This window comes from Pagrus major, chromosome 20, assembly GCF_040436345.1.
Source record: "Pagrus major chromosome 20, Pma_NU_1.0".
NCBI lineage: Eukaryota > Metazoa > Chordata > Actinopteri > Spariformes > Sparidae > Pagrus > Pagrus major.
The window spans coordinates 19,958,042-19,984,073 of NC_133234.1; the positions used below are offsets into that span (position 1 = coordinate 19,958,042).

General features: G+C 42.7%; 2 protein-coding genes across 3 annotated transcripts in view; both read left to right on the forward strand.

Annotated features, from left to right (window-relative positions):
* prkcea (protein kinase C, epsilon a) overlaps positions 1 to 11,549 on the forward strand; it is a 30,276-nt gene extending 18,727 nt beyond the window's left edge. The window contains exons 3-15 of the mRNA XM_073489862.1: positions 2,414 to 2,579; positions 2,678 to 2,712; positions 3,380 to 3,468; positions 3,716 to 3,845; positions 4,111 to 4,253; positions 4,834 to 4,936; positions 5,539 to 5,753; positions 6,015 to 6,188; positions 6,287 to 6,441; positions 6,631 to 6,769; positions 7,129 to 7,317; positions 8,497 to 8,643; positions 9,701 to 11,549. Of these exons, the coding sequence (XP_073345963.1) occupies positions 2,414 to 2,579; positions 2,678 to 2,712; positions 3,380 to 3,468; positions 3,716 to 3,845; positions 4,111 to 4,253; positions 4,834 to 4,936; positions 5,539 to 5,753; positions 6,015 to 6,188; positions 6,287 to 6,441; positions 6,631 to 6,769; positions 7,129 to 7,317; positions 8,497 to 8,643; positions 9,701 to 9,850 (1,835 nt within the window). The 3' untranslated portion in view covers positions 9,851 to 11,549. The remainder of the gene's footprint in view (positions 1 to 2,413; positions 2,580 to 2,677; positions 2,713 to 3,379; positions 3,469 to 3,715; positions 3,846 to 4,110; positions 4,254 to 4,833; positions 4,937 to 5,538; positions 5,754 to 6,014; positions 6,189 to 6,286; positions 6,442 to 6,630; positions 6,770 to 7,128; positions 7,318 to 8,496; positions 8,644 to 9,700) is intronic.
* A 325-nt stretch (positions 11,550 to 11,874) lies between these two features.
* LOC141015708 (endothelial PAS domain-containing protein 1-like) lies at positions 11,875 to 17,814 on the forward strand. Of its 2 annotated transcripts, XM_073489863.1 has the most exons (9): positions 11,875 to 11,988; positions 13,276 to 13,442; positions 14,701 to 14,933; positions 15,036 to 15,120; positions 15,241 to 15,341; positions 15,428 to 15,591; positions 17,204 to 17,310; positions 17,396 to 17,564; positions 17,694 to 17,814. In XM_073489863.1, the coding sequence occupies exons 1-9, from the start codon at positions 11,963 to 11,965 to the stop codon at positions 17,755 to 17,757; spliced, it is 1,116 nt and encodes a 371-aa protein (XP_073345964.1). In that variant the 5' UTR covers positions 11,875 to 11,962; the 3' UTR covers positions 17,758 to 17,814. The 2 variants fall into 2 exon arrangements, with proteins under 2 accessions (XP_073345964.1, XP_073345965.1); XM_073489864.1 differs by lacking the exon at positions 17,694 to 17,814 and having other exon boundaries at positions 17,396 to 17,583.
* The last annotated feature ends 8,218 nt before the right edge of the window (positions 17,815 to 26,032 follow it).

Below are 26,032 nucleotides of genomic sequence, written 5' to 3' on the forward strand. Positions count from 1 at the left end.
CATTTCCGCTGCAGTTTTTCTGTTAAAGTGTGCACTCGTCAGTCGCCTCCTGAAATGAACCCTCTTCTCGTTGTATTTTTATTCAGTCTCATGGAGTATTGTTCAAGTGTATCTACGCTCATATTCAGCATTTCAGGGCTTCGGTCTCAGCTACAAGCTCCATTACTTAAAAGCATCATCTGCAGCTCTTTTTAAAAAGCTCCACAGAATAAAAATGACATTTCAACATGTTTCAACAACGTGTTTTAGAACAAAAGTGTGGACACTTCAATTTCAGCTTTATTTAGTCTTCAAAGATTATTCCACAAATGAGCCGACGATCTTATTAAGCATTCGGGGAGCTGTTTCAACCGTCACTTCAGCTTCCATCGGTGCTTCAACTTCATAGGGTGTTACACAAATGTACTGACAGTCTCGTTCAACATTTCAGGAACCACTTCAACTTCTCTTGGTTTCAGCTACAGCTTAAATTTGTTTAAATGCATCAACTTCAGCTATTGTTACCATTTCAAAAGCTCCAGAGAATCAAAATCTGAAGACATTTACAATATTTCAGCATTGAAAATGGAGCCGTTTTATTCAGATTTAATCTATAATCTTATTCTCTAATCTTATTTAATCAGAAAAGATCGATCTAAAAACTAACTCAATATTTGAAGAGCCACTTCAACTATCAATTCAACTTTAGCTGCAACTTGATTTCCTCTAAGAGCTTCGACTTAATTGAGTTTTGCACAAACATATCGATAATCCTGTTCTGAACCGACTCTACTGCCACTTCAACTCCTTTCAGTGTCTTCACTTTTGTTGCATCTTTATTTAGTTTTAAAGTTGCGACTTCAGCTCTTGCTGCCATTTCAAAAAACTTCCCTTTCCTTCAGAAAACGGAGCCAGTTTTGGTTTTATTTTAATTCAATGTTGAAAGATTATTTTGCAAAAGTGAAACTTAAATTTCCTTCAGAAAAAAAAAAAATCCTCTTCTGTTTATATTTGTATTGAATCTGTCTTTCAAGAGCCACTTCAGCTGTCATTTCAACTTCAGCTACAGCTTCAACTTAATTGAGTGTTTCACAAACATATTGATAGTCTCGTCCCGCATTTTATGTACCACTTCAACTCCTTTCGATGTCTGCCATTTCAAAAAGCCCCCCCAAAAAGTTTAAAATCTTTTTTTCTTTACTTTTCTTCAGAAAATGTAGCCAGCTGTTTTATTTTTATTCAATCTTGAAAGATTATTTTGCAGGTGCATCTCCAGTCTCGCTCAGTATTTCAGGGTCCACTTCAACTTCAGCTAAAACTCAACAGCCACTTCAACTTTTTATTTTTCTTCAGCAAATTTAGCATTAAGCATTCAATTTGTCCTTAACCTCAGTAGATCTTCTTTCTATTTCCATCCCCTTTCTTGCAGATTGATTGCTGCCACGCTCGTACTGTTATTCATTTTTATGTCATATTTGTTTATACCACCATCTGTAGTTCAGCCTTTCCTCCGTGCTGCTGGTCTCGGTGTCCAATCTGAATCTTCGGTCCGTCCGTATGTGTGTGTTTACTGGACGTCCGTCTCCCAGTTGGTCGGCCGGCAGAGCGCGTCTGTCTCCACGGCGATCGCTCTTCACTGTTGTCATGCCTCGTCGCCCCTCCTTTTGTCAGCATGCCTGTGTGTATGTGTGTGTCCTGGACAGATGGATGATGTATTATGTAAAAACAAAGTGATCCCAATAATGGCCTGTTAAGCTGTCTCCACACACACACACGTACACAGACACACAAAAACACACACTTTCACTCATATACACTCCCACACACACACACACACACAGAGAGAGTCCCTAGACAGCCTGTCTGTAATCGAACTCTGGAGGCTCAGCAGTAACCACATCTATAAGGCACTCAGGAGAGGGATGGAGGGAGAGTGAAAGTAGGACAGGAGCGCGGAGAGAAGGAGTGCGTGTGGGAGTGAGAGTGGAGGTGGTTCTCTTGTCTTAAGGTTACCCTCGGAAAGCATTTATGTTTCCGGGGAGATGCGGAGAGGAAGGGAACGGCTGGTTGGATGGCGCTCACTGAGGAGGAGTATTTTAATATGCTGTCCTTCGTTTTAGTGCCCACACATGGAAGTATAAATAGCACGCACACGTACGCATGCATAGGCCTCTGGTAGGTGTGGGGTGTTTGCGAGGAAAGCGGGAGAGAGGGGAGGGTGGGGGGAAGGAAGCTGAGAGGCCGTTGAATGATTAAACATCTCGAGCTAGCGTGATGCAAATGATCTTTATTTGTACAAGCAGTCTCAGGAAGTAAAATCGATGTGCGTAAGAAAACATCCGCGTGAATGCTCTGACTCATAAACACACACAAAAGTTATGACATTTTCTCTTCGCAGATCTTGTTGATGCACTTGTGTTTGTTCCCTCGACAGCCTCGGGGACCAACGAGAATGAGGAGCGGGTGTTTCGAGAGAGGATCGGCCCTCGCCGGAGACAGGGCGCCGTCCGAAGACGCGTCCACCAAGTCAACGGACACAAGTTCATGGCCACCTACCTGAGACAACCAACCTACTGCTCACATTGCAGAGATTTTATCTGGTAGGCAAAACACACACACAGAATTAACCTGTCGTTAACATTTCATTAAACCAACCTGACTGAAACGCTGACTCCACTGTGTGTGTGTGATCTGATAGGGGCGTGCTGGGCAAGCAGGGATACCAGTGTCAGGGTGAGTACTTTTCTCTTGACCGGTTCCAATTTCTCAAGTAACGCCGCACGTCATGTAATATTTAACAGTGAGAACACAGGATGGATTACATGTTGCTGAATGACAGCTGTGATTTGGTTGCAAGCCACCGTTAAAAAACCGACCATTACTGGATTTTCCGGGCCAATGCCGAGACTGATATTAGGGACATAAGTAACATATTTTTCACAAAGATCCCTCAGATATGGTTATCAAACACAATACGTACAAGCCCCTCGCAATACCAAATACAAAGTACAAGGTAGAAGGTAATTTATTTGTCATTGTGCAACACAGAGTTGCATAATGAAGTTCATAAACTCCTCCATGCTACACAAATTACAGAAACATGTATGCAGTTATTTATATAATATCACTGGCCAAGTTGCATTGTGGGTAATGTGGGCACCAGGTTTGGAAAAGGAAGAAGAATGCGTGGAATAAAAAAGTGATATCTCGAATACCGCTGTAGAAATAATTAGAAAAAATGAATTTGAAAACATTGAAAGCAATCCAGGGTTTTGCAGAATCATCCAGTATTTATGTTTGGTCTTGTGAGTACATTATTTGCCGTACCTCTTCTAATAAAAGTCTTCAGGCCTGACTAACTGTTCCTAACGTTGCGAATGCTTGATGTCGATGCTTCCAGTGTGCACGTGTGTCGTCCACAAGCGCTGCCATGAGCTCATCATCACCAAGTGTGCCGGGATGAAGAAGCAGGAGGACACACCTGAGGAGGTACGCACACAAAACAATAAACTGTGTATAACAAATCAACACAGCCACACTGAATCATGAATATGGAAAGAGCCGCTCGCCATTCAGGCCTGTCGTGAATAAATCTGTGTTACTTAAGGTAACATGTGTACACGGTGTACTTACACTTGAGCCGCATGCATTATTCCTCCGATAATGCCACAGTGACCTCTTTGTTACATTGTGTGTGTGTCTGTGTGTGTGTGTGTGTGTGTGTCTCCCTCTGTAGGTGGGTTCCCAGCGGTTCAGTGTTAACATGCCCCACAAGTTCAGTATCCACAACTACAAGGTTCCCACCTTCTGTGACCACTGTGGCTCCCTGCTGTGGGGCCTCATGAGGCAGGGCCTGCAGTGCAAAGGTGAGTTCAAGTGCAGTCGGGAATTCATAGAGTCAGCGCCGATGAGTGGATTTTGAGGTGCCAAACCAATATGTGAATATATTTGTAAAGTAAAAATAGAGAAATGTTTAAGTACATGTTAATTAATTTTTTTAGTCCTGTTGATGTTTCCATAAAGATTCCTTTTGAAAGGAAAAAAAGGGTTTTTTAAACATTTTAATTTGATAACTTGATACATTTCTTTAATTTCGTTTTCTTTTTTTTTTTTTTTTTTGTTGTCACACAGTGTGTAAGATGAATGTGCACAGACGGTGTGAGACCAATGTAGCTCCTAACTGTGGTGTGGACGCCCGCGGAATCGCTAAGGTCCTGTCTGACCTGGGAGTCACACCTGATAAGATCTCCAACACCGCACAGCGCAGGAGGAAGGTAACGGCTGTCACTGTGACTCTGCACATTCAGTCCCACACAAATAGAGATATTTCCATTAATACGTTTTACATTTAACAACATGAAGGACGTCAAGGACACAGTCCAATTTTGGGTGTGCCTTTTTTAAAAGATTGCTATTAGGTTCGTCTTTTCATTACTTTTAACAGATGGTTTTATTTTGAGATATATTGAATGTCATTACCGAGATTCTGATGTTATCCCTGAGAGACTCCTGTCTAGACGCTGGGACTTGCCCCTGTTTGTCCGTACTTTCTTTTCAACATTAAAAAGTTAATTCATTACAACAGATGGAAATAATATTTGAAACCGTGTGACGTGAAAGTGTTGAAATAATAAGACAGAAGTGGCACAAAATGTAACGCCGAAATGAAAAGCAAGACGTTCCTGCCACGGGCAGCTCACACACGATATGTGCCCCATTCATAAAGCTCACCATATCCAAGATTATAGAGACAACTCAAGGTTTGTAAAAAGGTTAGAGTGGAAGGAAAGGAAAGGAAAGGAAAGGAAAGGAAAGAGCATAACAGAACGGTCATGTTGTCTCCCTCTCTCTCAGTTGACTCCAGGGCAGGACCCTCCCCAGTCTCCTCCTGAGCTCTCCACGACTGAGGACAACAGCTTCAGCCAGCCAGCTGTCCCCACCTCCCCCTCACAGCAGGGTAACACACACAAACACACACACACACACACACAAACACACATCCATCAAAATCACACAAGATTTGACACAAACAGGCGAAGATTTCAAAACTCTCTGAGATTCGTTTCCGCAGCATGTGGTTTGAATGTGTTAATTTTACCAGTGAGAGGCAGTATTTCCATTTCACTAACAATATTATCTTAAAAATAAGTAGTTGAATCTGTTATTGTTGCTGTAGATATAACACTAAACTTGAATTATCTAAGAATTATCCCCCTCCGCCCACCACCACCATTTGGTTGTCTCAGTTAGTCATCGTCCTCTCACACTTTGCAAGCCGAGAATTAAAAGTTAACTTTCCTCTTTGTGGAAGGAGTCCCACTTTTGTTTCTATCAAGCCAAACGATGATAATAACGCTGCTATTTTATCAGGGATGCTGCAACTGAGTCATCCCAGGTTTTAACAGAGGATGCCATCGTCATATTTGAAAGTTTAGCAAAAAGTAAACAGTAACAAATAGTGAGCAACATTTCTAAAAAAAAAAGAAATCTTGACAGGAAAAAAGACAGTCGGCCTGTTTTCGCTGATGTCTGATCTGCTTTTTCCGTCGACACCCACAGACTTGGCAGGGCTGGATCGCCTGCAGGACACGCTGTCACTCGATCAGCAGGGACCCCAGCACTCCTCCTCCTCCTCTTCTTCTTCCTCCTCCTCCACCACCTCCTCTTCCTCCTCGTCCTCCTCCTCGGCAGGCAGGGAGAACGGACAGATCCAGAGGAGGACCCTCAAGGACTTCAACTTTATCAAGGTTCTCGGCAAAGGCAGCTTCGGCAAGGTGCGACGACACAGAGGAGGCGTTTGAGGGGGATGTCTGTTTGTTTATTTTCATAATTGAAACAGTGTTTTTTTTTGTTCTTTTTACAGCCTGTTTCATATTATTATTCTCAGGAAATATCAGGCACAGGATAGATGTGAATTAGGTTGTTTATAAGCAGCTGTTTCTACACATCGAATTTCACTTTTCCTTGGCAGGGAACGAGATGAGTGTGTAATCTCATGTTTGACTTGTTTTAACTCCTTCATCTTTCATCTCCAGGTGATGCTGGCGGAGCTGAAGGGGACGGAGGAGGTTTACGCCGTCAAAGTGTTGAAGAAGGACGTGATCCTGCAGGACGACGACGTGGACTGCACCATGACGGAGAAGCGCATCCTGGCCCTCGCCCGCCGACACCCCTACCTCACCCAGCTCTACTGCTGCTTCCAGACACGAGTACGACCACCAGACGGCACGCGCAGATTTGATGATTCATCTCTGCTTTCTCCGTTTCATGCCTCTCTCTCACTTCCTCTCTCTCTCTCTCTCTGCAGGACCGTTTGTTTTTTGTAATGGAATATGTGAACGGTGGAGACCTGATGTTCCAGATTCAGCGATCCAGGAAGTTTGATGAGCCGCGCTCTCGTTTCTACGCCGCCGAAGTCACCTCTGCCCTCATGTTCCTGCACCGTAACGGGGTTATCTACAGGTAAACGACGCCCACGCATTTTTTTGTTTTTCGACCAAGGACACCCTCAAGTAGATTCTTCATAATATTCACAGTGTGTCCTGAATTTGTTCAATTACTTGAAGAACTCATTTCACGCTCACTTCTCCCAGTGAGACCGACTGGTATGGAACCCAGATGGTGCTGATCCTCTCTCTCTTTCTCTGTCAGGGATCTCAAGCTGGATAACATCCTGCTGGATGCAGAGGGACACTGTAAGCTGGCAGACTTCGGCATGTGCAAAGAAGGCATCATGAACGGAGTGACGACCACCACGTTCTGCGGCACGCCCGACTACATCGCCCCCGAGGTGAGCTGAACTCTGGTTAATTGTTGAACTCTGGTTAACTGTTTATATATCTGCAGTCCTGAGTCTCCCAGTTTCCCCTTTTGAATGGAGAATCCAGACTACTGCCACCTGGTGGTGTGGACAGTTAATTCCCCGCACGCAGGCCCAAAATGTACAAGCTAGTTGGCTGTCGGTTTGCTCAAGTGCAGCTTTCAGCCAACAGAACATCTCACAAAATAAAAGACAATTAATCGAGAGCAAAAGAGGTAACGCATCTCCTGCTTGTTGGTCATCAGTGAACTGTGGACAGGGAGTCTGATCCCGTCTGTTGCACCAGCGGACATGTGTTGCAGTATTTAACACAGGTGATGTTGAATCAGATCCTGCAGGAGCTGGAGTACGGCGCCTCAGTGGACTGGTGGGCCCTGGGGGTGCTGATGTATGAAATGATGGCCGGACAGCCTCCGTTTGAAGCCGATAACGAAGACGACTTGTTCGAGTCGATCCTCCACGACGACGTCCTCTATCCCGTGTGGCTCAGCAAAGAGGCCGTTTCCATCCTCAGAGCGGTACGTGCCTCTTTCTGCATTTTCTTTATCTGATTATTAGAGCCATTAAATTCTCCTCAAGAGTGCATCTCATCCTCTTTAACGGTGATTCTTGTTGGTGCTTGAAGGCGTCCTTGGCAGAACGAAGAATAGATTAATTTTAGAATAATTTAATTAAATAGATTTGGCTAATGTCCTGAGTGTAACTGAGCTAATAACTAACACAAGTATTAATAATACAGTTACATGAAACACAGCAACTTAGAAAAATGAATAAACAGGATATGTAGACGTAACATTACTGCACTGAGCAGCAACAAACTTCTTGAGGGGCCACGCTACCTGACGAGGGGCCTTTTAAAGCTCAGTGTCACGATGGTACAGGGCTCTGTAGTCGATGACTGTCAGCTATCAGCATCTGCCAACACTAAGAGTGTGTAGGAACCCTGTTTACTGTTGTTTGTACCGCTCACTCACTCACTGATGGAGCACAATTGTTCACTGCCATTCGCTGCTCGTTCTGTTTAACGATGAAGACGACAACCCCCATGATCCCACGCTACCGTTTCAAACACCGTCTTTTGTTATTGTTTTGACTGAGAGACCCCTTGTGGTATAAATTACACACTGTGCCTTCAATCTAGAGGTTTGTTGACCCACAAATCAGCCCGCTGCACTATGAAATGAATGTCTGCGATTTGAAACACGCACATATCTTTCAATATTTGTCCCATGTTCGCACACTATCATTCATGATCTGTCCTCAGAGCTGCACACGATCAACTCGAGTGCACTTAACACAGAGGTGTTTCGATTCGCTGCGCTGTGACACCGACAAGAATAAAATAATGTCGGCCAAAGAGGTCAGAGTCATAACAATATGATCATAAAACCACAGCGGATCACAAAGTGCTCTCACAATGCTGAACAGATGACAGAACAAAAGAGACGCAGCTTTCAGCGACGGTAAATAACACCAGCACTCTGCTGACCTGTTTGTACCGTCCACAGAGCCATTAATGCCTCCGCTCTATTATTAGCACTCAAATGCTCTCTGCTCAGCCACTCGTTCTGCTTCTGTCCTCGTCACTTTATGGATGAAACCGCAGCTAAGTGTCTAAAAAAAGGGGCTGTTTTTTTTTTTCAGATGATGCAGTTTGAAATTAATAGCGTGCATTATGTGTGTGTGTTTGTGTGTAGTTCATGACCAAGAACCCGGCCAAGCGACTGGGCTGCGTGGTGAGCGCGGGCTGCGAGGAGGCCATCAAGACCCATGCCTTCTTCAGAGAGATCGACTGGGTGCTGCTGGAGCAGAGGAAAGTCAAACCACCCTTTAAACCCCGGATTGTAAGAGACACACACACAAGCACACACTGATGTTTGACATCCTTACTATTGTAGAAAATCTTCCTACATTTACTGACTTTTAATTAAAAACTGGATGCAGATTGTTTGGATCCTTATTCTCCACACATGCAAAAGTTACTGTGCTGCTGCAAGAACACTTCAGTCTGCAGCTTGCAGTAAGATGAGGTCATCTTGTGGTGGGAACAGGCCAGAAAACACTTTTGGAGGAAAATGCAAATGAGCCACTGACAATTCAGCTTCAGTCCCTCAAAAAATAATAATAACAGTCAAAGATGACGACGGTGAAACAAGGTGAACTTGGCTGTGCCGTACCACCAGACTCCATTCATCTTCCGCACAAATATAGTTTTACTTTTATGAATTATCCAACACTGATAAGTCCTGATGACAGGCATCAAGAATAACTATCATTATGGATGGACTGATTATCGGCCTGGCATATTATCGTGTCTCTGTGTTTTTGTGTCTGATTGCTGATAAAATTAATACATTTAAAATTCACTAGTTTGACTCTGATGCAGCACCACTCTGTGGTCTCACTCAACACTGTCTGATCGGTTACACGTCATCAGTAATAGCCTATCAACACTGAATAATCTGAATCTGTAAAGTAACTAGTGGGGTGGAAGTATAAAGTAGCAGAAAATGGAAATGCTCAAGTAAAGTACCTCAAAACTCTTGGTTCATCGTTACATTCCATCAGTAGTTATTTTAAATTTTGAATGTGTATCGTTCCAGATATCTGTTATCGGTCTCCTTGATTGCTAATAATTTGTATCAGTGCTGGCCCTCAAAAGTTAAAAACTCCTTGTAGTGTGTTCAAAATAAATAAAGATTTATGATTAAATACTTTTGGGAGCTGCTCTTGCACACACACAGTAAACAACATGTTCCCGTGTGTGTTACCACAGAACAAGAAGTAAGTCTCAGTGGTCAGAAGGTGTCGCTGTCATATCACTTTTACAGCGCAGCAGATTTTAGAGCGTCTTCCTCTGACGTCCTTCCCCTCTCTGTGTGTGTGTGTGTGTGTCTGCAGAAGACCAAGCGAGATGTGAATAACTTCGACCAGGACTTCACCAAGGAGGACCCCGTGTTGACGCCCACGGACGAGGCCATCATCCGACAGATCAACCAGGAGGAGTTCAAGGACTTCTCCTACTGCGCCCCCGAGGAGACGCAGACCTAACACACACACACACACACACACACACTGATCCAAAAACACTAAACCTGTCACGCACGTACGCACACACACACACACTGCTGACCATAAATCCCTTTACACACACACACACACACAATCACTCCTTTACTTTGAAGCTATTGGTTGTTGTTACTTTTGGAATATTCTTTACTTGCATTGTGTTGTTCTTGTTGCCTGGGTTTATTATGAATATAAATATGAATATTGACTATGAATATGAATATGAATATACACACCTGCACATGCTCTCACACACACACACACACACACACACACTGAAATCCCATGTTTTACTCACACAAACACGCTGTCACACACCTACGAGCTCACTGCACATGCTCAGACAAAAACGCACACACACACACACACACTGCTTCTCTCCCCAGCACACATGTGGACTGTACAGTAGGTGCTGGGTGCAGAGGCCTGTATATAGCCTGTGTTGAGTGGCTGTATTGTGTTGGTATCGTCTGCTAGTAAAGGAGAGTCGTGGCGCATGGACAAGCACCCTACCTGTGTTATTACTGTCCTTATTGTGGACCAGTTAGGGCCAAATACCCTTTGTGCAATACCCTGACTATCTATATATTTTACGGTTTTGTTTGTTCATGTGTTTATTTTTGTCTCTTTTTTTGTTCTTTCTCCTGGAAATGTTCTTTATTTGTGGTATGATTGAATTTTTTTTGCTCTCATCATGCGACAGTTCCCGTCTCGTGTGCACAAACTGAATGTCGAGCTTACAAGTTACAGGCTATCGAAACTAATTATGCGGAGCGGAGCGTTACAGGCGGCCTGTGTAGCAGTTTAAAAGAGCCCGATTTTTCCAGCTACTTCATCCATCTGCTAGTCTCAGAGTCCGTGTCTGTCCTGCCGGCGTGAATGTGCTGGCGCGTGGGCGTTATTTTGTCGTGAATGTACATTTTCGTACGTGTGAATGCGTGGTTTTATTCCCCCCTCCCTCCTCTCCCTGTGGGTGTGTGACTTTTTGTCTTCAGCATTTCTGTTTCTATAGTTACCATCAGTGTTTTCCTTCACCCCCCCACCTCCCTTTTCCTCCAAAGCACCAATTCCCCTTCCCCTTCCCCCCCGCCTCCAGCAGTCTCACTCAGCCAAAACCACTTGCTTTTCTGACTTTTTGCTTTTTTCAAGAATGGCTTTTTTCTTTTTCTTATTGCTCTCTTTCTTTTTTTATTTTATTTTATTATAATAATTATTATTATTATTATTATTGTAAAGTGTATCTGGAGGAAACCTTTGTGTATTATACTATAACTATACTATCATAGGTCTGTTACAGCCGGGTGAAAAGAAATGTGGAAAACCAGCAGCTGAATTACCTCTTATTTCAAACACACACACACACACACACACACACACACCACACACAGACTCCTCCCTCCTCTCTCTTCTTTCTCACTCGCATTCACACACACACATGCACACACACACACACACACACACACACACAGAGAAGGACTGTTGTCGCGTGTACTGTACAGTGATCTGAAGGCGAGCTGGTTTGCTCTGTGTGCAGTAGAGTCGGTGTGTAGTGAAGCTTTGTGCACCCAGGGGTAGGGCTGTTCCTGGTCACATCTATCTTACTCTGTGCCAAAATGTAGTGCAACAGCCAGGCTAGTCCTGTCTGGTCTGATTCCAATAAAACACTGAGCTGTCTACATCACTCCCAGACTCATGTGTCGTCTTTGCCTTATCCATTCTCGCAGCAGCAGATCTGCTTTTTTGTTTTGTTTTTAACGTGGAATGCTTCAAAGTTTGTGAGAGGAGAGGGTTGAGTGGTGGGTGGGAGGGAGGGAGGAAGAGGTGGGAGGGTGATGCTGACCTATCATCGTGCTCAGTTTGTGTAGAGGTGATGCATGCAGAGGGGAGAGAAGGAGGAGGAGACACTCGCTGTTCAGCCACTTGCCTTGTGACATTTGGCACCACTAATTGCTTCTCTGATTAACTCGACTACCTGCGACGGTGCAAATTGCAGCGAGGAGATTCCCCCGCCGTGCTGTGAGCTCCCGCCGCCATCGCCGCCTCTCTCATCTCTACGTGCACCATGACACCTGATAGAGACGCCCGTGGGACGCGATGACAGCCGACAAGGAGAAGAGGAGGTAAAGCTGCGTGTTGCTTTGTGCATAGAGACATTTTGATAACCATCAACCAACTTTTCCCAACTCTTAATTGTTATAAATGTCCTCCAGTAGACTTCTTTAGCAGGTTTTGTCTTAAAGGTGCACTATGTAGTTTTGGGGAAGACATTTTAATCAGAAGTGTGACTGATTTTGTCTTACTTTGTTTATTGCCACCTCTCAAGCTTCAATCAGTGTTCTGGTGACCTTATTTTCCTCTGAGAACAGCTTGTTTGTTCAGTTAAGGGGGGAAAAAAAATACTTGTGAGTTTGTATTATAACCTCATTAATATGGTAAATGAGTTTGACTTTGTTCTCCAAAACTGCATAGTGCCCCTTTAAAGCTTTTTGGGTGTTGTTTAATTATAAAACATCACTGATCAATGCCCTCACTGTCCTTCCTCCGTTCATCAGAGGTGGAGGAGCTGCTCAAGTCCTTTTAAACAGAAAGTATAATTAACAACACCCCGGTGGAAAAATACACATCAAAGCCCTGCACTCAGAATCACTCGTAAGAATTTAAAAAAGTAAAAAGCATAGAAATAACCTCAAATATGAGACTTCTCTTCTCTTCAGCGTCAGCTCAAACAAAGCGTTGCGTGCTTCCCTTAATATTGAGAAATTCTCTAAACATAATGTCGAAACGTCACCGTGTCGTCAGACTGAAACATGACTGTTCAGAATGACTGCAGAGTTTTGGAGAAATTACATTTCTGACCGGTTTTAGGTGTCGAAGGCCGAATCTGAATTTGCAAAGCTACAGCTCTAGAGAGCAAAGTGCACTGTTAAAAGTATTGCTTTAAAGTAGGGCTGCACAGTCAACCTAAATACTATCACAAGTGCAAGAAACTGCAGTTTTCTTGATAAAGGTGAACTGTGCATTAGCACTGTGTGGTTGCAGAGGTTCCCTCGTCTTGTTCTCCAGATGTAAGAAAACATGTTTGTTTAATACAGTGAATGTCACATCGTCATGATTTGAATAGATTTTTCACTGAAAATGAGAAGTGTGATGCAACTTTACATAGTAAGAACCTGAAAGAGTCCTGTTATTCTCACTATGACTCATTTGGATGAGTAAACCAAACACCTGTTTAGGTACTTTCTGTTGTACTCACGTTGTAATTACGAGAAGTTAAGCTACAATTTTATATTTCTGAGTGCAGTGCGTTGTCCCTTCTATGTTCGTGTAGGGTCTGTAACTTACTTCATGTTATTTATATCTCATTAAATCAATGTGAATCTCAGTACCGTGACTTGATTTTGTTGCAGGGCGATCAGCCGCGAGGCAGCCAGGAGGAGACGACGGGTGGAGTCAGACGTGTTTGGGGATTTGTCTCGTCTCCTGCCGCTCCAGCCGTCTGTCCGAGCTCACCTGGACAAGCCGTCAGTCATCCGCCTCACCCTCAGCTACATACGCACGCACACGCTGCTCAAAGGTACCAAAACATCTACAGGCCAACTTCTCACACATCACTGACCGAGCATATCATTGATATCTGTATATATTTTATATATATTTAGGGTAGAAGGCTCAAATTCTTCTTATTATCTTTCTGTCTCTAAATAAATCATGTTTTTAAGGCCTTGACATGCTTGAAAAGTAATGAAACTGCACACCAGAAGTGAAAACTCGGAGGAGTGTGGAACGGTCCGTGCACGCACCGACATGTGCAGGAGTGCGAGGGCCTGTTCGACACCGCTTGCAGCTTTGATTGTGTTTATGTTTATTTTATTATATGTAAAGACAGAGAGGCCACAAAGAACACTTTTCATTTTTACGATTAATCCTTTCCTCTATCTAATGTCAAAAACAGCTCGTCACAACTTCCCAGAGCCCAAAATGACGTCTTAAAATTGCGTCTTCTGTTTCTCTGTTCTCTGTCTGTTCTGTTTCTGAAGACTCTTCATTTACTGACAAAACTGACAGTAAAGGAGCAAATCTTTACATTTCAGAAGCTGGAACCAGCAAATGTTTGACATGTTTGCTTGAAGAATCGATTATCAAAATAAAATTATTAATTAATTAAAAAATATCCATTTATATCATCAGATCATATTATGCTTTAAATAATGCAAACAGAATTGAGGATTCATCCATGAATATTTGCTTGAAAAAAAGCTGATTCTTCAAAGTGCCTCTTCAATCAATACCTAATCGATACCTTATGAAGATGATTTAAGTCTGCAGAGGGTTTGGGAACTCATGCAGACGCTGAAATATCGCTTGTTTCTGTCTTTTCTTTGCAGAGCTGTATAATAAATCCAGCTTTGAAGGAATTTGTGGCACAGTGTCCAAAATACTCTATATTTCAAATGAACGTTTGAACCTACATGGACAGCAATGGGTAAATTCTGTGTCTAACATACAGCTGAGATGTGTTTTTTTTTAGCAGAACCTGAAAAAGATCAGTTTGTTGTGGTAAACAACAAGTCACAATAGTGGTGGGTTTGACACCGGTGTTAGACAGAGGAAGTCCCTGACAGTATAACACCTGGAACACACACACTCATAGTTTGTAACACAAAATAGATAACACACCACATCCTCTGGTTTTTAGTTCCCACGAATACTGAACCTCGCTGAAAATGTACAATAGAGCGGAGTCGTTTCACATGATTTTCACAGCAGTTTTGCAAAAAGAAAAAACAGCAGCACGCTCAGTAAAAATCACCTCCTTTCTTGTGCGTTTTCAGGGAGGACGGGGACAAAAACTGAGGTCAGTCACGCAGTAAAATATGCTGAGGTGAAGGAAGGTGGAGAGGATCGGCCAGAGTGTGATGAGGAGAAAGAGACGGAGGAGGTCGAGGCCTCGGATGAGTCGAACATGTACCTGAGGATCCTGGAGGGATTCCTAATGGTCCTGTCCACTGAGGGAGACATGATCTTCCTGTCTGACAACGTGAGCAAGTACATGGGCTTGACACAGGTACACACACACAAACCCACACACGCACACACACACAGGATGTAATGTTTAACGGTTTAAGGATTCAGGATTTAAAGATAAGTACTTTATGTCCTCTGACAGACTGAGCTGATGGGACACAATATCTTCGAGTTCACTCATCCTTGTGACCACGAAGAAATCAGAAGTAATCTACGTCTAACGGCAGGTGTGTGTGCGTGTGTGTGTGTGTGAGCGTCGAGCACTGTCAGCAGCAAGAGTGTGTGTGGTTTCTATGAGAGATCAAACAGGTTTATCTGTGCAGTGCGTTAAATTGCTTGTTTTTTAGAGGAAGTTTGGCGCGGTGCAAAGAGGGACTTTGTCATGAGGATCAAAAGCGCTCTGACACACAGAGGAAGAAGCGCCAACCTCAAGTCAGCTACGTGGAAGGTTAGTGAGAAACAACATCAATGAAGCTTGCACAGTCCGATCATATTTATTTGCTACGTTTTGATCCACCTCTCTGTGGTTTCTAGGTTCTCCACTGTCAGGGCCGAGCGAAGGTGTGCGTCGGCCCGTCTTCAGTTTCCTGCCTGCTGCTCACCTGCCAGCCTCTGCCCCTCTCACACACGCTCCTCAGCACACACACCTTCACCAGCCAGCACAGCATGGACATGAGGTTCACGCACTGCGACCAGAGGTGATTCACACACATGCATACGCACACATATGCTTCGTGAGACCCCTCTATTCGTCCTCAGCACTCGCCATAAAGTTTTGATTTTATGTCTGAAGGCCCTGACACACCAAACTGTGATCATAGACTGTTATGTCGCCTCACGCCTCCTGTTTCTCTGCACTTGAATACAACGCAAAGACCACAGCCAACACCACTCACGCTTATAGAGCCGCCTTACTCGACAATGAGTCTGATACTTGGAAATGTCACTGACGAAGACGTAGAGGAGAAAAATAAGGAGAAACCGCGCTGAAAGGGGCCTTCCCTTTCTTTTTCCGTTTCTTTTTTCTGCACTGATCTTCTTATCTAAACAGCCAATCAGAGTGATTTCTCTCAGCGACAAGCCGCCGATTATACTCACATGCTGAGTGGCCTTAAAAGCTTCCAGCAAGGGCTTTCCAGGACACACCGCACCGACCGCAGCCTCGGACGCTTACCGATGGCCCCGACCGTGTCTGACATGTAGGGTCCTTTATCTTATAACCTGGTGGCAGGCGTTATAAATAACTACAACTAGGATGGCACTCAGTAGAGTGCATACCTTCACCAAGGCCCAAGAGTCCCCTTCAATTCAATCAAGCCAAATCCAATATCAAACTCGACAGCCTGGAGTCACTCAAGTTAATGGGATCTATTCTGGGCCCTGGGCTCAGAAGTTTGGTGGAAACGTAACCTCCTTGGTGGAGGTAATAATCACACAGAAATAGCCAATCTTCTGGCTAATGGTCCGGTTTGCTTATGTAGGTCATATAGAGGCATCGGTACTTAATTGAGACTGTTTCATAACCAGCTAGAAGTTCCTTGTGGAAGTGGTGCTCGTGTTTTACTTCAACAAAGTGGTGCACGAGAGAGAAACTTGAGGTTGAATATTTCTGTCAGTGTGCACATCACAAAGCTTTGTTGATAAGCGAGCTGACAGATTATATATACACCGTGAGAGAGTGAAGTGTGATTATTTTAACTTCCTCCAAGCTGCTTAAAGGGAAACAGAAAGAGAAAGTAAGATTTTATTAATTTAGCGTGACAAAAATGATAAAACAATTCAGAACTAACTTAAAAACTGCTGTGTTGTTCCTTTTTAAAGTTCCCTTTTTTTAATTATAGACACTTGAACTGCTTAACGTCAGCGAAAAATGAACTTGTTTGTGTCTCCTGCTGAATAAGTCAAAGGTAAAAGTAACGATTATTGTCATTATGGATTACTCTTCACGATTAATCCTTTAGTCAAAAAATGTCAAAATAATGTAAAAACAAATGCTCGTCACAATGTGAAGACGTTTCCAAATCGCTTCTTTTTTCCAACCAACAGTCCAAAACACTACAACTCTTTATTTACTGTCATAAAAGACAAAGAAAAGCAGCAAATCCTCACATTTAAGAAGCTGGAACCAGCAAATGTTTGACACCTTTACTTGAAAAAAAGATGAAATAATTATCAAAATAGTTTGCAACTGATTTTCTTTTGCTCGACTGATCTAAAGCTCTAAGTTGATGTTCGATCTGCTCCTGTTAGTTGAAGAAAACAAGTATATGAGGCCGTCTTCTGTAAAATGAATTCAAATTGTTTCTGCAGAGTGACTGCGCTGTTAGGTTACGGTCCTGAGGAGCTGCTCGGCCGCTCCATCTACGACCTCTGTCACACGCTGGACACAAGCTGTCTGACCAAAAACCATCTGAACTGTAAGTAGTGAAACACACACACAGACACACACACACATTACACACCTGTGAATATCTCATTTCACCCATCTCTGTCCGTCTGCAGTGTGTTTGAAGACTCAGTCGGTCAGCGGTCAGTACAGGATGCTGGTGAAAGGTGGAGGTTACGTCTGGGTGGAGAGTCACAGTGCCGTCATACCCAGCGTCCGCCCCTCCAAGTCCAGGCCCGGCGCTCACCAGCCGCTCTGCATCCTCTGTGTTACCTATGTCCTCAGGTGTGTGTGTGTCATTTGATTTACTATTCTACAAGCTACATGTATTATTTTTTATAAACAATTTGTCACAAAAATCTCATCAATGTGGCCGTTACGTGGTTTAATGGTGTATGCGTGTGTGTCTCACAGTGGCGTGGAGCAGCCGTCCCTGCAGCTCTCTTTGGACCAGACTGTCCACAGATACTTGCGGTGAAACTGGAGCCTGAAGAACAAAAACAATCTTCTCTACCTCTGTCTGTGAACTCTTATCATCATATTATTTTCACTGATTTAACTTTTATTAAATAACAAAAGCTTTTCTAATTTGAAACGCCTCACTGTGTGTTTGTGATGCTTCTGAGGAGCTTGAAATGATAATCATAACCACCCGACAGCTCCGGCCCATGATTTGTCATTTTTTAAAGCTCTTTACTTCACATTTCTGCCACGCTGTTTTGCATAATCGTTGCAATGGCACGATATCTGCCTCCTCAAAGAAAAACTGGAAGCTTTAGGTGTAGACTGTGGTTGACAGACAGTTGACGGGGCGTAGTGAGAGTTGAAATGTGTTGACGATAGCAGGCGGTTTGACTTTTTCATGACCTCTCTGGGCCTGACCTTACTTCCTGTGGGGTTTCCTTCTGGGCCACCTGACACGTGGGGTGACATCTGACTGACAAGCATAGACATGGTGTACATTGCACAAACACACACACACACACACAAACACACACACACGGAATATATATAGAGCGACATGCATTGTGCTGATGAGGAGATGTGAGCAGACGCAAGTCAAAGCCACAGCTTCCTGAATAGAGCCACTCGAGAGGAAAGTTCTCGTGGGAACTGTTTCAACTTTTTACCTCTCGGCCTCTAAATTCACACACACACACACACACACACACACACACACACACACACACACACACACACACAGACACAGACAGACAGACTATTTCAAGTTTCACTGCAACTGGCTCTACTGGTGTGATATTGAGTTGAAATGACGGTTGAAATGAAAACAGAATGAAAACGAACAATGACGATGATCCTGTGTGAAAGTTTTGAAATATCAGAGGGCTAGCGGGCTGAATTTGGTTAAAAAGTAAAAGCTTTTGAGTCCGTAGGTGTTTCAATCACTGTATTTCAGTGTGCAGATTACATCTGATGTTAGTCCACCACACTATGGTAGCAGAGAGTGGGCCATCTTTTTCTCAGTTACCCATTTTCCGTTTTAAATAACACATTCTTGTGCACAAATGTATAAACCTTAAGACTTTTACTTCTCACTTTAGTTTAGAGTTATAAATGGCTCAGTACAGAATGTGCATTTGTTCACAAGTTGTCTGAGTCACAGCGCTGCCACAAATAAACTTCCAGTGTTGAGAAAAGTACCCAAAACTCATGATTGAGTTCAAGTAATATCGAAATATTACTTTGGTGGAAGTGAAAGTCGTTCAGATGAATAGTCCTTGAGTAATCTGATATTATATGTGCTGTTACAGTAATATTATATATATTAATGGTATGTACAGTATGTATATACAGTATAATATGGGTCGACTGATTGTTGGCCAGGCTGATCTGATCCAGCATTTTTCTGATTATCACAATCAGTGTTTTATTTATTATTTTATTATTATTCGATTGCCGATAAATTAAAATGTAAAAATGTGTTAGATTGTGATGCAGCATGTAATCTGCAATGTAACTAGTAACTAAAGTGATCGAATACCCTACATGTAGTGGAGTAAAAGCATAAAGTAGCAGAAAGTGGAAAATTAAATCAAAGTTACTCAAAAACAAAGAACAGCTATTGGTTAGATGTACTTCGGGGCTATTGGCACCCCACTTTACGGCCCTGGCACACATTTGATTTAAAATATTGATTACCATAACCCAGTTCCAATCATTCCTGTCAACTCCAGTGCAGCTGGTGGTGTTTTCACCTCGTCTGTCTGTCTGTGGACTGATTCTGCATCCCAGCTGTGTGAAGTTTTTATTTTTATGTACATATTGAACTATGTCCAGGATCTTTGTGGAAATAATCCCTTTAATAATCCCCACATATACATTAATTTCATTAAAATGTCGGTTCACGACATTCTGTCTTTAGAGGTAAGAAAGAAAATAAATGTTTGTAATTTAGGTGAACTGCTCCTGTATTTTTTAAAAACACATCTGGATTCTCAAAGTAACACATAAAAACACGTGTCTTCTAATCGCATTCTGCTTCAGACTGTTATGAAATGTGTGGATTTGTATTCTGACCCTCACACTGATGCAGTCACTCTACAGCAGGGAGGGAAACACTCTTGCTCCATCTAGTGTTTAACTGTAATCAGTAAAAACACAACATACAGCCAGCATCCTCTGCAGAGCGGCCATATTCCTCACAGTCTTTGCTGCAGACAGCGTCATGTGCACGCTTGTAAACATGCGTATGGACTGTACATCCCACAAACGCTCATCATGTCGGCTGGAAGATTCCTCGAAAGACCTTTGTAAGATCTTACACTTAACAGAGAGAGAGCAAATTTAACCTGAAAACAAATACTGCTATAAAATGTGCTCAAAACAGATATGAATAATTAGAAAACATAACAAAATAAAGTCACTTTTGATGTATATTTTGCTTTGCTGTAGCCATTACTCACTTTTATATTGTCTATTTATTTGTTTACTTATTTGGATCGTCATTAGCTGTTACCAGCGCAACAGCGACCCCTCCTGGGCTCCATAGAACAAATTACTGCAACAATTTACTGTGACTATGTAAATAAAAGTAAGTGGAAGGGATATTACATACATGTATAATGATACATAAAACTAGGTACAACATTTCTAATATAATCAACAACTAAAAACAACCTGAAGTGAAATCTTTGCAAGATGGAGACATTCTTCTACCGGCTGTTTTAAATCCTAGAGGAATGGATTTATATGTATTATTTACAATATATATCCCCTTTTCTTCTGGTAATCTTAAAAGAGACATATTGTGCTCATTTTCAGATTCATATTTTTATTTTGGGTTATTAGTATAGGTTTATATGCTTCAATGCTAAATAAACACCATCAGTTTTCTCATACTGTCCAGTGCTGCAGCTCTGTGTCACCCCTCTGTCTTTAAGACCCGCCCTCTTGAATACCCCGTCTGCTCTGATTGTTCAGCTCACACATGCCTGAGCCAGCACCGCTAACAACAACTCAGCAGCTGTGCTAAACTGAGCAAAGGTGTGACATGGTGAGGTAGTGTGATGTCACAAAGTCACAGAATCAAAAGCGGGACTGCTGACGAGGCGTTTCAGGAGCAGTGTTTTCTGTGGGAGAGAGGAGCTCCTGTTGGTGCTGACTTTGACCTTTTTAACTAAGATCTTTTCCAGGCACAAGAACCTAAAAACACAATATAGCACAATAGGTGTCCTTTAAATAGTCATATGTTCCATATTATATGTATTATTTACAATATCTATCCATAGTTTCAGGTTAGGAGGCTCTTGAGAAGCCATCTTGGCTGCTGTCATGAGCATTTTAAGTACATATTTGTCTGTGATATCCAGTTCCTTAGGTATCAGAATCTCAGTGTTTAACAGCGCATAGGATTTATCTGCCTAGTGACAAAGTTGCAGATTGCAACCAACTGAATACGCCTCTCCTCACCCATCCCTTCCAAAGCATGTAGGGGGAACTATGGAGGCCTTCGGGTGATGAAAAACGCAAAACCCTTTGTCCGTTTTCGGCAACTGTGGAAAGGTGGCAGTGCAACATGGCAGATGACCAAGGCTAAGCTAACGCAACGATCTTAGTTTTAGGCGATTATTCAAGAATGAAATCATAATAAAAATTATTACAGAATTATGAATATCATATTCAATTCCTTTAACTTGCAAAATATGTAAATTGTGTTTGATTTTTTTTTACACTTCTCGATACGAAGCACTGAGCATGAATGTGTTTATTGAGGGATTATCTGTTAATTAAGTCTGTAGTTTTTTTATCCTTAAATAACTGAGTCCTTTCTTTGATCCTCAATCTCTTCTGATAATTTTACAAAAAAAATAGTTCATCTCTCTATATTCAACCGCATCACTTTCAACTTTATGCCAAGCAAAGTGACACGAGTTTTGCCAAAACATGAAAACAAAACACTTCTGAAACAGTTTTTGTCCTCTGTGTTCACTTCTTCATTAACTTGAAAACCTTTTTCAACATGTTGGATTAGACTTCTCGACCGACATGTTCCGGTTGATTGTGACCATGCCGGTTTTCAAGGTGACCCCGGCAGTCGTTGGGTGATCTGTGCCTCTGCGTGTCGTTTCAGAAGCCTGATCACTCCAGTATGAGCAAGTCTGAGGCGCAGGGGGGCGGAGATACACTAAGAGCAGGAGGAGGTCGCGGTGGTGGACTGAGGGTTTTAATTTCATACTACCATGAGTAACCAGACTGAGACACAAAAACACAGACAGGAAGACGGTCCCTGTCCCTCCAAACTCTCGTGCGTTTCCAGCGAAAGCAACACGTGACCAGACTGAGCAGGCCCTTGTTTAACCCTCCTCTCCTCCCCCCAGTCACACCCCCATGGTCGGTGGGTGTTGTCAGGCTTTCAGCCAATGGCATGACAGTGCTCACCCTTTGAAACATAACCATGATAAATCAGTGTGTGTCAATGCAGGGAGGAAAACACTTTGAGAGAGGGTGGAGAGGGGGAGATGATATGATTAAAGCTAAACAGGAGGCACACAAACAGGGAAAAACAGGCGGAGAGATTGTGTATTACCAATCAAAGGCAGTAAAGAACTAGGTTTTAATGGAGCTATTTTTATCTAATCATTAATTGTCTTTTATTGGTCAATGCTGCAAGAGTAGATCAAGATAATGCAAAAGTGGTAAAGCCAGAGCTGAAACTGACCTCTGGTGCAGAGCTTACAGTTCAACGGTCAATCTGTTTTTACATCTTTACTGTAGGAAGTCTGTAAAACGCCTTTCAAAGAGCGAGGTTATTCATTGTGCTTTATGTGAGGGAAAGAAATTCATTAGATATTAAATAATAGACAGGAATATGGAATAAGGGAAATAAAGGTGCAGGAAAACAAAAACTTACCCCCAACATTATGTAGAAATTGGCATTTTCTGTTGTGCAGAAAGTGCGACACCACTGTCGCTCACTGTTTTGTTCACATGGGTGTTTGCCCGACGAAAATCGTGTTCACGACGTTGTATCAACACATTTTTGGGGGATTTTTGCAAATTTCAGCATGTGGACGTCTCTTTTTCCTTTGCATGCTGCTTTTTGAATGTGGTTGAATGTTCACGTCGTCCACCTCTCTTGCTTTGAAAGTGACTGGAAGGATGGATTATTGAAGCAACATTAACCATTTTTCAAAGGAGGACCCTCATGAAACATAAAAGTAAGGCTGTTGCCTTGTTCCTGATTAATTTCTGAGTAGCGACAGAGGCCTCAGCTCCTGATAATCTCTACTGCTGTTTGCTTATCTTCCAAAAAAAAAGAAAACCAGACAGAACAAACAGCTATGTGAATATTCAGATGTTATATCCCCTCTTCTGACTGTTCTAGAAAAGTCAGGATATCAGCTTTTAAGAGACAATAAAGCTTTATGGCCTTGTAGTACACAGCTAGAACAATGGGGAGATAAGCACTACCATTACTGCATTAGCAGGAGTGAAACAGTGCCGTGACATTGTGCCAGTTGGCTAACATGATTACTATTGATTACTTTGTCCGCCTGACATCAGAGTGACGGACACAGGATGTTCAGAACACTTACAAACCGAATCTCCACCAAACCTGTGTGAGTTTTTTTTATATATTAAACACCTAAAAGAGCCATAATTGGCTTTTCATATTGCGTAATTATGTGTTTGTACCACTGTTCAAGCTTTCTGAGTGTGTATTTGTACCTGCACCCGGGGGCATGATCTAATCTTATCTTCTGTGCAGAGTCCACGGGTGTAAAGCCCAGGTCAGGGCCTTCATTCAGACGAGCTCAGCACGATGACTCTCTGTGCCATGTAGAGCTGCAGACAATGTTCGGGTATATACATGTTGGTGAACATGCAATGAATGCAGTGTTAGATAAGAGCCACGCTATATAGATAGGGGTAGATGCACTGACATGAACATACAAGAAGCAAAAAAAAAAAACCTTTTTCATGAGCTCGACCACGTCAAGGGTGTAAATGACATCTATTCAAGTCAGTTTGGGTTCTTGGGGCTCCTCAAGACTTGGATTACATCGGACAAACTATATGGAGCCATTTTTTTATATTTTTGGTTGTTTTTTAACGATTATATTCCCCATCTACTTCAGCTGTTTAGGAGAATGCTACAACGCTTGCTCGCAGCTTTGTAAGGCTGTATGTAAACACTGCAGTGCCTGGAGAGAAGGGCTAATGTCATATGCCATCACGATGACAATGCTAACATGCTAAAGTGTAGCACAAATAATATTACCATGCTCACCATCAGGGCAAGTATTGGTGTGCTTACTTCCTAATTAGCACTAGTATTGCTTAAATGAATGTTTTAAGATAATTGTGGCACTGGATGAAAAGTCATTCTGATTCATCCTCTGGGGATACATAGTTTCAAGCTAATCCATCCAATAGTTGTTGAGATATTTCAGTCTGGAGAAAAGTGTTAGACTGACCTATGGCACTGCCATCTTTAAAGCCACACCGCTATCGTGGCTTCAAAGCTCTGCTGATTGGCAGATCCGTAGGTTGTGCCCATGATACCTTCCTCCTATGCTGAGTGAAAAGGCCGCTGATTAAAATTATCTTGAGCAATGTGGTGATGCCATCAAAGCTGAGAGGAAGACGCTCGCCCTCCCCCCCTCACCTCTTTACACAAACACACATACCCCCAGCTTTAATTTCCAGCTGTCTCTGAAATGCTTTCAAGCAAACCCCCATTCACACACTCTCACACACACAAACACAAACACACGCAAACACAAACACACACGCCATGAATGACCTCCTGCCCTAAATTACACGTTCTCACTTGGACGCATAATTGCACACATTGCGCACACACATCTACACAGAACATGCATATAAGTTAGGTGTTTGCCAGCACAATGACATTTGTATTGTCTTTATTAAGTACTGTATCAATACTAGAATGGCACTCGGTAGAGTTTTCATCAAGATCCATGCAATAATGAAAATATGGAAAATGTTAATAAAATTCCTGGATCCGTCCCTTTATCTGGATCCGCACCAAAAGTTAACGGGGTCTATTCTGGACCGAGACCAATCCTCTATCCAAGTTTTGTAAAAATCCGGTCAGTAGTTTTTGTGTAATCAAGTTGACAAACCAACCGATGGGTCACATTCTACTAGGCCTGATAAGAAAAACAGCTCTGAATACAGATTACTCCTTCAAGTTTAAAGTCGGCTCACAGTAACATCAGTATGAGATAAACAGTTGAAGGACAAACTGATTTTTGTCAAATGAAATTGTGTCTTTAATGTTTTAATGCTAGCAGCTCGGCTCAAGGGATGACAGCTCCAGACTGAAACATCTCGACAAACATTGGACGGATTGGCATAAACTTTCACATTCATGGTTCATCCATTCACTTATCCAGTAAAATATCCGATCATCTAACGGTTGGATTGGCACAAAATTTTGTAAACACTCGTGGACCTTTAACTTTTGATCTAGTGCCATTATCAGGCTCAGGTCGTCCCATTCTTTGGTTTCTGACCAAATACTTGCAAAACTAATCCCCATAAGCTTCAGTCGTACATTGTGTTTATTGTTAACATGCTAACACACTAATATGGTGAATAGGGTACATGTTAGCATGCCGTGTCAGCTAGTACAGCCTCACAGAGCTGCTAGCTTAACTGAATTTTAATTATTTTAATTAAGGCCATTGTGGATACTTTTCAATAGTCGCTTATGTGCGCTGGAAATCACAAACTGTAGCTACATCACCAGATCAACCCCCTCATTAACTGTAGCTGTCCATGAGGGAGGTTAATGACTGATGCGAGCACAAAGGGCCTTTTCAGCAGCTCCCATCTGACTCGCTCTCTGTTTCCCCTCTCGACTCACTCGACAGATCAGTGAACTGCTGATGACAGCAGGCCTCGTTTGAACACACGACAAAGTACAAACCTGCAACACTGCGGTACAAAAGATAATGAACAACAACGCTGCTGCTCGTCATATCTGCCAGCTCACGCTTCTACAAACTCAACGAAATAAATTATATTCACTATATCATCCATCCCAACACATGTCATGCAATAATGCGAAAATAAATCACTGTATATCGTTTAACTTTCCCTTTTCTTACTTTTCTTCCCTCCATCTTTGAAAGCCAGCGGTGCACACTCGGGAGCGCGCACTGTCAGTTAGACGGCGCGGGAGCGCGCCCTCCGTCGGTCCTCCTCTTCCGCGTGCGTCCCGAGGAACCCCCACTGCTCTCCGCGGCTCGTGCTGCCTTTTT